The following is a 14,573-nucleotide window of genomic DNA, read 5'->3' on the forward strand; positions in this document are numbered from 1 at the left end:
GAAAAACTACTGCACATACCAGTTACCAATGGTATTTGATACCGTGATGAAAAAAATTGGCAGCTGGTCGAATATTTATAAGTATCTAATCAGAGACTCCTTTGAAAATTAAATTTCAATAACAGAGACAAGTTCAAAGTATCCAGGTAATCTTTTAAGATTTTACAATTTAGAGATATCAACTTGACAAAATAACAAATGCAAATTGAAGAAAGCGAACCAAAATCCTATCTGAGCTACCTGTAGTGTAGATCGCGAATCAATCCACATTCAGTGGCATTAAATTAACATTTGACTAGAGAATTAAGATTTTATTAAAAATTTTGAAGAAATTAATCTTCTTTTCGTAGGAACAGAGAGGAATAGTATAGTGAATTAAAAAAATCAATATACTTTTTTTTTTAAAAATTTTTTTAATAGATCCAAATATCATGTTAAACTTTAATTTGGCATTAAAAATTTTTTTACCGTTAATCATGAACTAAGTTGTTTACTTATTCTTCATTTTATTTTACTTTTTAATCTAACGATTTTCTATGTAATTTTTTGAAAAAAGTGATTAGAAAAAGAGAATCTGATGGGTGGGCCAGATTCTCAATTAATGAAAAGAAGTTTAGCCATTAAGCCTCCCCACACCACCCCACGTTGTGACGGGAAGCTTCTCAACAAAAATTATGAATTATTTATAAATCCAAATCTCTCAATCGTCAATTACCAGCAATTGGCAAATGCACTCTCTCTGACTTCAATTTCACTCTCCTTTTCTCTTCAGCCATGGACGGACCGCTCGAAACGGAAGGGATTAACGGCATCAACGGCTTCGACCATCGCCAGAAGAAAGCTGCTCGCCGGAAGGAGAATCTCTATGATGTGTTTCATCTTATGCTAGCAATGATCTTCTTCCCTGATTCTGACAGTTCAGCACCTGTGCTGCAGCGGATCAAGAAATCTTTATCGGAGAATGGTCCTCTTCTTAAGGATGCTATTAAAAATACTGGCCGGAAAGTTCTCCTCTGGACTCGCAGAGGCAGCCATCTGCGGCTACTTCTCGTAATCTCCGTAAGTACTGTTACTATCAGTCTTATATATATATATATATTTTTTTAGAAATATTTTACTTTGGTTTTTAATTTTACTTTGTATATTTATTATTGAAATAAATTTTAATAATTTATTTAATAATAACTATTTACAAAATAAAATGACCTTATAAAAATTAAAATTACTGTGAAAACTTCAATTTATACTTTACTGTTCTTCGTTGCTTTGCTCTGTTTGGTTTGGCTAGACTTAAAATCTATTTTTAACTTGTAAATCAATTTTAAAGTAAGTTAAAAATTGTTTGGTTTAGTTTATGTGTTGAGGCTTTTTGGGGCTAATGAATTCTGTACATATTTATGGAATTCATTTTGAAATTCACATATGTCTGAAATCTCATAAAATTCATTTGGATGCCTGTATTTTTAGGTCCCCAGATTTTGCAGTACTTGAAACCAACTTAAGAAAGTGATAAAATTTGCTAATGAATTGTAAACCACATTCCACATGCATACATTGTGTACGTTAAGCTGAATCCTATATAGTAACACCCAAGATGAATTTGAATTTGTTTTATCATTAACTTCAAGCAGAAATCATAAACAACAATGCTAATACCAAATTCATGCTTCCTTTTATTTCAATTTTTCATTTATGCAAATGGATCTTAAATTCATTTGCAAATGAAATGAACTCCGTATTCATTTGGTCCAAACACAAATTTTCAAATGTAGAGAACATTACAGAGTTAAAAGGGTGGAATTGTAAATGAGTTCATCATTAACATTTGTGGAAGTATCGATGAAATTAGTGACATTGCTTTTGGATGGAATGATTTGAACTTTAGAGTTTTGAATATGATAGCATATTGATTTATTTAATCAGTTATATTCATGAATCTAGATTAGTTTCATGAATGTGAAAAAAAAATATATATCAATGTTGATTTGATATATTTATAGGATGGTGTAATTACTTGTTTTCCTTAAGTTCTTGTCCCCATTTATGAATAAAAACTTCATTCATGGATGTAGCTAATCAGACAATGGGGTAACCTTAATTCAAGCATGGAAAAGGAAAATCACGTCCAAATTTAATTTTTCATTGCACTATATATTGAGCATGAATTCCTGTTTTACCTAACTTTACAAATATTCATGATTGTGAACTTTCAAAATCTCTGCAGGTTGGGACTATTACTCTTCTTACCTTGACAGGACTGCTTGTGTTTATGCTTTTCTTTCTTGCAGCCACTGCCAATGCCATTATTGTCTCTCTTTTCATTTCTTTGGCAGCTGTAGGAGGCTTCTTGTCTCTTTTCTTTGCTTTTGTAACAGCTATATATATTGGGGCACTATCAGTTGCTGTATTTGTCATTTCCACAGCAACAATTTCAGCAATTATAGCTGTTCTTATATCTGCAGGTAGAGCAAAATAAAATTTCATTCTATCCATTTATCTATCCCTGAAATTGTACAGAGTTATTCCTATCCTTTTTTGGTTTGGAATCAAATTCGATGCATTTGAATCCTAAGGAATTTTGCCCTTGGATTTTTTTTACCGAACACCAAATCTTGCAAAAAGATAATGAAGGGAAAAGAAAAAATAAAAAAAAAAAGAGAGAGAAAAGCTTTAGTATTTATGTAGTTCTTTTTATGAGAAGCTGACTTGAATAGAAAAATAGAGAAGACTCTAATTGTAATGATAATAATGCATAAATTCCCAAGTGTGATGATTTTGGAGCCAATTGATGATGAGAAAAAGATAAAAATATATTTTGTTTGACTGTTAATTGTCCTATTCCTGTGGGTTCTTGGGGTAGACCTAGCCAGAGTCTGGTCCAGACCCAGACCTGGACTGAAGCTTCCTGGATTCAAACTGAAACATTATCATTTTTCTCTATCCTCTTGAATTGGAACCTGGCTGGTCTGATCTGGTTCAAACCAGCAATTTTTCTTTAAAGAAAAATTGAAAGCATTTTTCAACCATTGGATTGAATCAAATCAGAACCAAGTGGACCATGGTCTGGTCCTGAGCTTTTGTTTACTTGTCTTGACATGTGTGTATGTGCACAGATGCTGCTAAAATTGTGTGATGACAATTTATTGATTTCTAGTCCTAGTTTGTGCGATCTAAGATCTTAATATCATGGCATAAGATTATGTAATGCCTGTCATATTGTTTGATGTTGCTAGCCTAATGTGCTCTTCTGATTTCACTTTGGGATATGAAAACTGTGTATCAGGTGGGATTGGATTTTTCTGGACTGTCTGGTTGGTGACAAAGAAAAGTGTGGGTGTAGCTACGCGCTCACTGAGCATGACTGGATCAGTAATTTCAGCTTACTCGCCTGTTCGGCATGCTCAGCCCCAACAGGATCTAGACAAGGCATCGGATTGACCCACGATGCAATGAAGTCTATGTATGTGGATATCCCTGTATGCCCTGGATATTTATACATCTTTTTGGCTTTTCACAACTTGTCAAAACTGATGACTGCTATGAAAGTGTTTGTTATTGGTGATTGTTGCTATCTTTTGGAAGCTAATGGTGAAATCTACTACTACAGTTTGAAAGCACATGTGATAGGCATTGCAATGCTTGTTCAAACTGTGTATTTGTGTAATGAGCTGATGCAGCCGAGACGGATTTCAGATATCACCATTTTGTTTATAGGTCTAGTGTTTGGTATGATATAATTGGATGTAATGTAATGAAATGAATTTTTTTTTTTTTTGAATTTTTTTATTTTCACATTCCGTTAACCTTCAGTTAAATCCTACCAGATATTGCATTTAGATTATATTTGGTAATGCATAATCAAAGTTGTAACATAATCGTAATTATATTATATATTTGATTACGTTATTTGATAACATAAAATTTGACGTAATAAAATAATTATATAATATAATTAATTATATTTAAATTAATATAATATTTATTATATATAACAATAGATATAATTAGATTTTATTTACATTGCATAGAAGTGCATGTAGATCTTTTATCTTTTGATTATTCAGTTTCATGATGCTCACGCTGGTTGTGCTTGTGTTTATCTATAGGCGCAGCCATGGCTAGGCGGCCCATGGGGCAGCCTTGGATACTTTGAGCTCAGACCTAAAACGTCATTTGAAAAACATAATAATAATAATAATAATAATAATAATAATAATAATAATAATTGTAATGATTTATTAAAATATTTTTGAATAATTAAATCAAATAATCGAATTTTTTTAATAACAATAATAACTCTATGTAGGCCTGACTCGAGCTTAGCACCAAATCCATTTATTATTATCCACTCGTTTCAAAGCTAACATGAGTATTTATTCTGAATGATTAAAGTTAAGGCCACCATTTAAGAAAGTGTTTTTATTTATATTGTTGGGTAGTATAGTCTAACACTATTGTTTAGAAGTTAAGAGAGTAAGGGGATGATTCATAAAATATTACTTTTAATTTTTAGACCACAACTAGTTAAACAGTTATATAACTATTAGAATAATTAATATTGTTAAATTACTTTTAGTATTTTTATTTGGGGTCAAAATACTACTTTTAATTATACCATCTGATGGCATAAATGTTTAAACTGAGATTTAAAGGTTGAGGAAATGGATCATAAAACGTTATCCTTTCTAACTTTTAAGATAGCGTTTAGTATTTTGACTAAGATAAAAAAAAAAAAACTAGTTTTACATTTAACAATTAATTTAATAGTTATTTTTATCAAACAATTTTATTTTAAACAACTATATAAATCGCTAACTATTAATAGCTATTATCTAATAATTAACAATTAACAAAATAGCTAACAATTATTAACTATAACAATTAATAATTACTATAACAACTAGTATTATTTAACAAACCCTAAATTTAATGTTGAATATTAATTGTTGGGTGTTAAATATTTTATTAAAAAAGAATTAGAAATTGTCACGACCCAACCTATGGGCCGGACCGGCACTAGGACCTGGGCCAGCCTAAAGCCCCCGAGGCCCGTAGTAAGCCTAACTGTTCATTAACCCAACTCTAAGGCCCATTTGGGCCCAATATCAAGAAAACAAACAGACAGAGTCCGGCCATAAAATGGACTTACCAACGGGGAGTTTTCGACTCACTCGACCTGTAAACACAATATATAGTCAATTGGGGAGCTCAGCTCACCCTCCACATACTCATCAACATAATAATAAATGGGAGCTCAGCTCCCTCATCCAATCCATCAAACATGCATAGCATATTAAGTTTCTGAGTCCCAAAATAATAATTTAGTTTACACCCAAATCAAATAACATTTCTAACACATGCGGAAATTCTAAGATTTAACAAGTTTATACAAGCGGTAATAATTGACTGCGAGGAGAAAAGCGAGTTAACCAAAATAAAATCCTCCTGTAGCTTTGAAAAATATTGAATAGGAGTGAGCGTTCGACTCAGAGAGTAAAATATCAATTTTAACCATAATCTCTATAACTATCTAGAACTAATGCACCCTGTAGAGTGAAATGCAACATCAACAACATTTTCACATCATAACATCAAAAAGGTAATTTGGAGCACTCACACACCCTGTAGTATCAATCATAACATATGGAGTGATCCCCTATCTGACTCTCTTAAATCCAACCTGGTGCCAGCGAATTACTCAAGCTCGGACTTCCACTTAATAACCAAATCGAGGGTCTCAGCGAATTACTCAAGCCGTGACTACCCCTCGAAGGATCGGGTCTCAGCGAATTACTCAAGCCGTGACTACCCCTCGAAGGATCGGGTCCCAGCGAATTACTCAAGCCATGACTGCCCCGTCCTATCCATAGTCCACACCACATCACACGCACGCCAACTGCTCCAAATTACCACAACAACAACCATGGCACATCAACAGTTATGAATGCAACATAAATCGTGCCTAGAGTTTAACTACATAAATATATGCATATAAGTGATGCATGGGCATGCTGAACATATAATAATATCGAAATTACAATTAAAATTAATATTCTACTCACAGACTTGACGATGGTCACTGAGGCGGTGGCGGAGGAAGAAAGGCATCGGCTTACGACAATTTTATTACAATCATTTAATAAATTTGACTCAATACAAACAAAGAAAAAGACCAATACGTCCTAAGTCGTGCCGAAAATCCGGCAGAGTCTCCCCTATACCTAGGACCTACCCAACCTGTAAAATGGCTCAAAACACACTTCTATATTCACAATCCATATATCCACAGTTCAATCATATCACACAGCCCCTCCTGGGCCCATCAAATCAGTCATCCATCACAATACGCAAAATTTCAATTTAGTCCTTGTTATTGATCATTTTTACAAAAACTGCCCAAACAAGCTCTAAAAATTACAAAACTTTGCCCCGCGGTCCTTAGCAATATTACTAAGTTATTGCAAAAAGAATCGTAATTTTCTAAGCTACCACGAATATTTTATGGAATTTTAATCCTATTTAAGCACTAGAAAATTACGAAAAAGCAAGGTTCGAGTTTACCTTTGCAGATTCTGACTTCGGGAACGCGCTCGGGACGTCTGACAATGGGGGGCTAGCCAAAACCTCGGTCCAATTTGGAGACTTTTCCGTGCAGTGCATGCGGCGAAATTTGCAGACCCAGTCAACTGTCGAATTTTCGCGAATCGAGGATACCTACACGAAGCCCATAAAACGAGGGTTAGTACATAAATTTTTCAGAATTTTCTAAGCTCATTAAATGCTCGGAAAAACACTGCGAAGTTTCGTGGGACCCACCGAAAAACGGTGTCGGAAAAATTCAAAATTTATGTCGTTGCGAAGCTCTCGACGAATGGAGCGTGCTGGTAGCCTCGGTTTTCTCGTGGGATTCACGATTTTCGAGAAATCTAGCCCAAAAATCGAAATGGGCTAAAATCTTCCCGAGCAAAAATCGGACAAACCGCTCGATGGATTTCGGCGTTCTTGGTGTCTATGGAAAGCTCTCGCCGAGTAGATGATTTTTGACACAAGACCCGGTCCAATTGGTGGCCGGATCGGCCGAATTTGGCCGGGGAAGTTGAAGTGGCGTCTTGTGCGAGGCGTTCGCGCGTTTTCCGGCCGTTTAGGCGCGCGGCCATTTGTGGCCCAGCCTGGTGAGGCTGGTGGTGGTGGCCGGCCGTGGGGTGGGGAGGAGAGAGAAACGAGAGAGAAAAGGGAGAGGGACGACGCGCGCGGGGAAGAAAAAGGGAAGAAGGAAAAAGGCCGGTCCGATCCGGTCCGGTTCGATTCGGCCGGTTCGATTCAGAATACAAAATTTTGAATTTTTACTCTGCCTCGGGACCGAAAACGAGGTCCAAAAATTTCGAAATAATTCCAGAAAACTCAGAAAAATACGTAGACTCCAAATATATTTTTAGTTTTGCCACGTGGTCTTTAAATTAATTTTTAAAAATCATTAAAGTTTATATTTTCGGAAAATCGAACCCGATTTTTAAAATCCGAAAAATATCAAAAAAATTCCTAAAATTTAAATAAAATTAAAATACCAAAAATGCTCATAAAATTTAAAATTTTGGGGTTTTACATTCTTCCCCCCTTACAGAAAATTCGTCCTCGAATTTTACACAAAGCAGAATAAAGCACATGATTATACATTGAACAAGTAAGGGTACTTGCTACGCATGTCCCGCTCTGACTCCCAGGTGCACTCTTCCACTGACTGACTCCTCCACAAAACCTTAACCATAGGGATCTGCTTTGATCTCAGCTGTCTCACTTGGTAGTCCACTATGGCTACAGCCTGCTCCTCAAATGTCAAGTTCTCTTTTAACTCTATCACATCCGGCTGCAGTACATGAGAAGGATCGGGAATGTATTTCCTGAGCATGGAGATGTGAAACACGGGATGAACGTGAGAAAGGTTGGGTGGTAGCTCCAACCGGTAGGTAACTGCTCCAACTCTATCAGTAACCTCAAAAGGTCCAATATACCGAGGTGCCAACTTGCCCTTCTTTCCAAATCTCATGACTCCCTTCATTGGAGAAACCTTCAGAAATACATAGTCGCCACGCAAACTCCACATCCCTTCGTGCAGGGTGCATAACTCTTACGCCTCGAAAAGTTGTTTTGATCGTTCACGATTAAGGAACCATCTCTCAAGTGTCTTGCACTAGTCTACTTCATGCACCTTCGCTTCCCCATTTCATCCAACACAGAGAGACCTACACTTTCTTCCATATAATGCCTCATAGGGTGCCATCCCTATCTTTGGAGTGTAACTATTGTTGTAGGCAAACTCCACCAAAGCTAGCCGTCATCCCATTGACCTCCAAAATCCAAGACACTCATGCGAAGCATGTCTTCCAGTGTTTGGATTGTCCTTTCGGACTGTCCGTCTGTCTGAGGGTGGAAAGCCGTACTGAAGTTCAACTGTGTGCCAAGTGCCTCCTGCAACTTTCTCCAAAACCGAGAAGTGAACTGGGGCCCTCTGTCAGATATTATGGAAGCTGGAACTCCATGCAATCTGACTATTTCTCGAATGTAGAGCCGGGCATACTGTGCCACAGAGTATGTAGTCTTTACAGGTAAGAAGTGAGCTGATTTGGTCAAGCGGTCTATAATTACCCATATCGAATCATATCCTCGCGTGGTACGAGGCAACCCAGTCACAAAATCCATAGTGATCATTTCCCACTTCCATTCTGGGATAGGGAGCTCTTGCAGCTTCCCTGACGGTCTCTGGTGTTCAAACTTCACCTTCTGACAAGTCAAGCACTTGGACACAAAGTCCGCTATGTCTCTCTTCATGCCATTCCACCAATAGCTATCTTTCACATCATGGTACATCTTGGTGGAACCTGGGTGGACACTGTACAGTGTGTAGTGTGCCTCTCGCATGATTTCATTCCTGAGGTTGTCTACATCGGGCACACATATCCTAGAACCTTGTACTAGGGCGCCATCATTGGCAAATCCAAACTCACCACCTTCACCTTGCTGTACTCTTTCTATGATCTTCATCAATTGTTGGTCTCTCTTTGGAAACTCTAACTCTGTCCCTCAAGTCCGCCTCACTGAAAAGTGAGCCAACAATACACCCTCATATTGAAGATATAGTATTAAACCTTTATCCATCAACTCTTGTACCTCCTTTATAAATGTTCTCTTCTATACTGAAATGTGCGCCAAAGCGCGTAAGATTTTCTGCTCAAGGCATCTGCCACAACATTGGCCTTTCCAGGGTGGTACTGGATGGTGCAATCATAGTCTTTCAGAAGCTCCATCCATCTCCTCTGTCTCAAGTTAAAATCCCTCTGCTGGAAGATGTACTTCAAACTTTTGTGGTCGATGTATATCTCGCACACTTCACCATACAGGTAGTGTCTCCAGATTTTAAGTGCAAAGACTACAGCCGCCATTTCCAAATCATGGGTGGGGTAGTTCTGCTCATGCCTCTTCAGCTGTCTTGAAGCATAAGCCACTACTTTTCCATTCTGCATCAAAACACACCCTAGGCCAACTCTGGAGGCGTCACAATACACGGTGTATCCTTCACCACTCACAGGTAGTGTCAACACAGGGGCAGTGGTTAGACACTCCTTAAGCTTCTGGAAACTCACCTCACAGTCATCTGTCCAAATGAATGGAACATTCTTCCTGGTCAACTTAGTTAGGGGAGCCGCTATCCTAGAGAAATCTTGTACAAAACGCCTATAGTAGCCAGCTAAACCCAGAAAACTTTACACCTCAGTGACTGTTGTAGGCCTAAGCCAATCAGTTACAGCTTCAATTTTCTTAGGATCCACTTGAATGCCGTCACTAGAAACTACGTGTCCCAAGAATGAGATGCTTTCTAGCCAAAATTCACATTTTGAAAATTTGGCATATAGCTGGTGCTCCCTCAACGTCTGCAACACCATCCTCAAGTGCCACACGTGTTCTTCCTCGGTCCGAGAGTATACCAGAATGTCATCTATGAATACGATGACAAAACGGTCCAAAAGTGGCTTGAACACCACTGCTCATCAAGTCCATGAAGGTCTTTGGTGCATTAGTGAGTCCAAAAGACCTCACCAAGAACTCAACATGACCATATCTTGTCACGAAGCCGTTTTGGACACGTCCTCATTCTGATTCTCAACTGATGGTAGCCTGATCGCAAGTCTATCTTGGAAAAGAATCTAGCTCCTTGGAGCTGATCAAACAGATCATCGATCCGAGGAAGTGGATACTTGTTCTTCACTGTCACCTTGTTCAGCTGTCTGTAGTCAATGCACAACCTCAATGACCCATCCTTCTTTCTCACAAATAGAACAGGAGCACCCCAGGGTGAAGTGCTCGGACGTATGAAACCCTTGTCCAAAAGCTCCTGTAGTTGCTCCTTCAGTGCCATCCTGTAAGGTGGCATGGATATGGGGTTTGTACCCGGCACAACATCAATACAAAACTCTATTTCCCTTCCTGGTGGCAACCCTGGAAGCTCCTCTGGGAAGACATCCATAAATTCTCTGACAACAGGAACATTTTCCATGCTGACACCTTCTACAGATGTATCTCTCACCAATGCCAAATACCCTTGGCATCCACGCCTCAACATTTTTCTAGCACTAATTGCTGACACCAAATTATATGGAGCCACGCTCCTGTCACCATCAAAGCTAAACTCTTCCACACCAGGTATGTGGAAATACACCTTTTTGTTCCTGCAGTCTAAAGTGGCATAGTGAGTTGCCAACCAATCCATCCCCAAGATTACATCGAAATCCATTACTGGTAGAGGAACCAAGTCTGCTGGGAGGATCTTTCCATCCACTACTACTGGGCTACCCGGAAAAACCATATCTACATCTATGTTGTCACTAAGTGGGGTAGCTACCGACAAAGGGCATTCTAAGGTTGTAGGGTTTCTACCCAACCTCATGGCAAACACAGGGGAGACAAATGAGTGCGTAGCACCCGGATCTATCAAAACACGAGCCTCATAAGAACAGACCAGAAGAATACCTGCCACAACTGCATTTGAAGCTTGAGCATCCTGGTGGGTCAGGGTGAAAACTCGAGCTTGACCCCTACCCTGAGTGGCAGAACCCTGATACTGACTTCTACCTCCTGATCTGCCTCCAAATCCACGTCCCCCTTGTCCTCGGCCCTGTTGGCCACTGAACTGACTGCCTGCCATGTTGGAAGTACCCGGATACAACTGGCGAGGAACATTTGCAACAGAACCCTGTGACCCCATCTGTGGCTCGCTGAACATGGGGCATTCCCTAGCAAAGTGACCTGGTTGGCCACACCTGAAGCATACTCCTGATCCCATCAAACAAGGTCCTGAATGTCCTCTTCCACACTGTGCACAAGGTGCCAAGGAGGATCCTGAACCAGACCCAGAACTGCTGTACCCCGAACTGTGACCACTGCTGGATCCGTACCCTGGTCTGAATCCTCGTGGTCTGTGTCTGAAACCACTTCTCTTGCTCCTACCCTTTCCTCTGTAATTACCCTGGCCACCACTGTCCGGAGTACCCATGGAAGGGACACCTGAGGAACCCTCTGCTCTGTTTTTCTTTGCTCTCCCACTGTCATCCGCAGCATAGCTAATCTCAATCTGTCTGGCTCGATCAACCACCACATCAAAAGACTGATCCGACATCATGGCCAGGTTCGCATACCTCCTGTCAAGCCCCTTTAGGAACCTCTTCACCTTCATAGTTTCTGTAGCTACTGCTGTAGGGGCATATCTGCTCAATTCCAGAAATTCTGTAGCATATTCATCTACAGACCTGCCATTCTGTCTTAAGGCCTCAAAGGCCCACTGCTTCTGATCTCTGAAGCTTTCTGGCACAAACCGATTGATAAAAAGTTCCACAAACTGAGCCCATGTCAATCCCTCCATCCGGGGTAACACGTAGTCATTCATCCATTGTCTAGGCATAGGCCCCATGACATGCTGCATACACTCTATCAGTCTTCTATCAGTCAACTGCAATTCTGTTCCTGCCTGTCTGCAGGAATCCAAAAACCGGTATGCATCGCCTGACACATCATAAGTACCAGGCACCAACTTCTTAAAATTTATGATCTGTTTGTAAGGTTCCCCTCTTGGTGCGGTGGACTGCTGCTGCTGTGGAGGGTGGACCATATACTGCGCCATCATGTCGATGGTTCTCTGCAGACCAGCTAGAGTAGCTGCCATGGGGTCCATGGGACCCTGTGCCATGAAAGACTGTTCCTGAACTGTGGGTAGCTGCTCTTCTACTTGAGCAGCTCTAGGCCTCCTACCCCGCCTCCTCGGGGCAGGCGCCTCATCCTGTGCCGACACCTCGTCAGGCACATCTGGTTCTGGTGCAGTGGCAGCTCTCCTGCTTCTACGCATTTTCCTGAAATTCAGCAGCATTAGCCCACAAAATTCAAAACTGCACATTGCACAGCTCTATAGACTCACATTTACACACAATATATGAAGCAGAAACTAGAGGCAAAGACGACAATGCAAGACGAATATGGACCCTATTTTTCCGCATGTGACTCCTATTAGACTTTTCCCCAACACTTTAGATAATTTTTCCCTATGAATCTGGAGCCTAAGCTCTGATACCACATTTGTCACGACCCAACCTATGGGCCGGACCGGCACTAGGACCTGGGCCAGCCTAAAGCCCCCGAGGCCCGTAGTAAGCCTAACTGTTCATTAACCCAACTCTAAGGCCCATTTGGGCCCAATATCAAGAAAACAAACGGACAGAGTCCGGCCATAAAATGGACTTACCAACGGGGAGTTTTCGACTCACCCGACCTGTAAACACAATATATAGTCAATTGGGGAGCTCAGCTCACCCTCCACATACTCATCAACATAATAATAAATGGGAGCTCAGCTCCCTCATCCAATCCATCAAACATGCATAGCATATTAAGTTTACAGGTCCCAAAATAATAATTTAGTTTACAGACCCAAATCAAATAACATTTCTAACACATGCGGAAATTCTAAGATTTAACAAGTTTATACAACAGTAATAATTGACCTGCGAGGGAGAAAAGCAGGTTAACCAAAATAAAATCCTCCTGTAGCCTGAAAAAAATATTGAACAGGAGTGAGCGTTCGACTCAGAGAGTAAAATATCAATTTTAACCATAATCTCTATAACTATCTAGAACTAATGCACCCTGTAGAGTGAAATGCAACATCAACAACATTTTCACATCATAACATCAAAAAGGTAATTTGGAGCACTCACACACCCTGTAGTATCAATCATAACATATGGGAGCTGATCCCCTATCTGACTCTCTTAAATCCAACCCGTGCCAATTACTCAAGCTCGGACTTCCACTTAATAACCAAATCGAGGGTCCCAGCGAATTACTCAAGCCGTGACTACCCCTCGAAGGATCGGGTCCCAGCGAATTACTCAAGCCGTGACTGCCCCGTCCTATCCATAGTCCACACCACATCACACGCACGCCAACGCACGCACACTGCTCCAAATTACCACAACAACAACCATGGCACATCAACAGTTATGAATGCAACATAAATCGTGCCTAGAGTTTAACTACATAAATATATGCATATAAGTGATGCATGGGCATGCTTGAACATATAATAATATCGAAATTACAATTAAAATTAATATTCTACTCACAGACTTGACGATGGTCACCGGTGGGCGGAGGAAGAAAGGCATCGGCTCACTGACAATTTTATTACAATCATTTAATAAATTTGACTCAATACAAACAAAGAAAAAGACCAATACGTCTAAGTCGTGCGAAAATCCGTGAGTCTCCCTATACCTAGGACCTACCCAACCCGCAAAATGGCTCAAAACACACTTCTATATTCACAATCCATATATCCACAACTCAATCATATCACACAGCCCTCCCGCCCATCAAATCAGTCATCCATCACAATACGCAAAATTTCAATTTAGTCCTTGTTATTGATCATTTTTGCAAAAACTGCCCAAACAAGCTCTAAAAATTACAAAACTTTGCCCCGCGGTCCTTAGCAATATTACTAAGCTATTGCAAAAAGAATCGTAATTTTCTAAGCTACCACGAATATTTTATGGAATTTTAATCCTATTTAAGCACTAGAAAATTACGAAAAAGCAAGGTTCGGGTTTACCTTTGCCGATTCCGACTTCTGGAACGCGCTCGGGACGTCTGACAATGGGGGGCTAGCCAAAACCTCGGTCCAATTTGGAGACTTTTCCGTAACAGTCCGTTCGGCCGAAATTTTGCGAACCACTGTCAATCGCCGAATTTCCGCGAATCGAGGATACCTACACGAAGCCCATAACACGGGGGTTAGTACATAAATTTTTCAGAATTTTCTAAGCTCATTAAATGCTCGGAAAAACACTGCGAAGTTTCGTGGGACCCATCGAAAAACGGTGTCGGAAAAATTCGAAATTTATGTCGTTGCGAAGCTCTCGACTAATGGAGCGTGCTGGTAGCCTCGGTTTTCTCGTGGGATTCACGATTTTCGAGAAATCTAGCCCAAAAGTCGAAATGGGCTAAAATCTTCCCAAGCAAAAATCGGACAA

The 14,573-nt window shown here is 40.0% G+C and overlaps 1 protein-coding gene across 1 annotated transcript; it reads left to right on the forward strand.

Annotated features, from left to right (window-relative positions):
• The first annotated feature begins 652 nt into the window (after positions 1 to 652).
• LOC110637166 (uncharacterized) lies at positions 653 to 3,773 on the forward strand. The gene is made up of 3 exons (XM_021787136.2): positions 653 to 1,059; positions 2,225 to 2,462; positions 3,284 to 3,773. Exons 1-3 carry the CDS (start codon positions 775 to 777, stop codon positions 3,436 to 3,438), a joined length of 678 nt encoding a protein of 225 aa, XP_021642828.2. The 5' UTR covers positions 653 to 774; the 3' UTR covers positions 3,439 to 3,773.
• The last annotated feature ends 10,800 nt before the right edge of the window (positions 3,774 to 14,573 follow it).

The sequence above is a fragment of the Hevea brasiliensis genome, chromosome 16 (genome assembly GCF_030052815.1).
Source record: "Hevea brasiliensis isolate MT/VB/25A 57/8 chromosome 16, ASM3005281v1, whole genome shotgun sequence".
NCBI classification, from domain to species: domain Eukaryota; kingdom Viridiplantae; phylum Streptophyta; class Magnoliopsida; order Malpighiales; family Euphorbiaceae; genus Hevea; species Hevea brasiliensis.

Coding starts and splice junctions, on each gene's coding strand:
- LOC110637166 (XM_021787136.2), top strand. CDS start 775: ATGGACGGACCGCTCGAAACGGAAGGGATTAACGGCATCAACGGCTTC. Junction 1,060..2,224: donor GGCTACTTCTCGTAATCTCC/GTAAGTACTGTT, acceptor AAATCTCTGCAG/GTTGGGACTATTACTCTTCT. Junction 2,463..3,283: donor AGCTGTTCTTATATCTGCAG/GTAGAGCAAAAT, acceptor ACTGTGTATCAG/GTGGGATTGGATTTTTCTGG.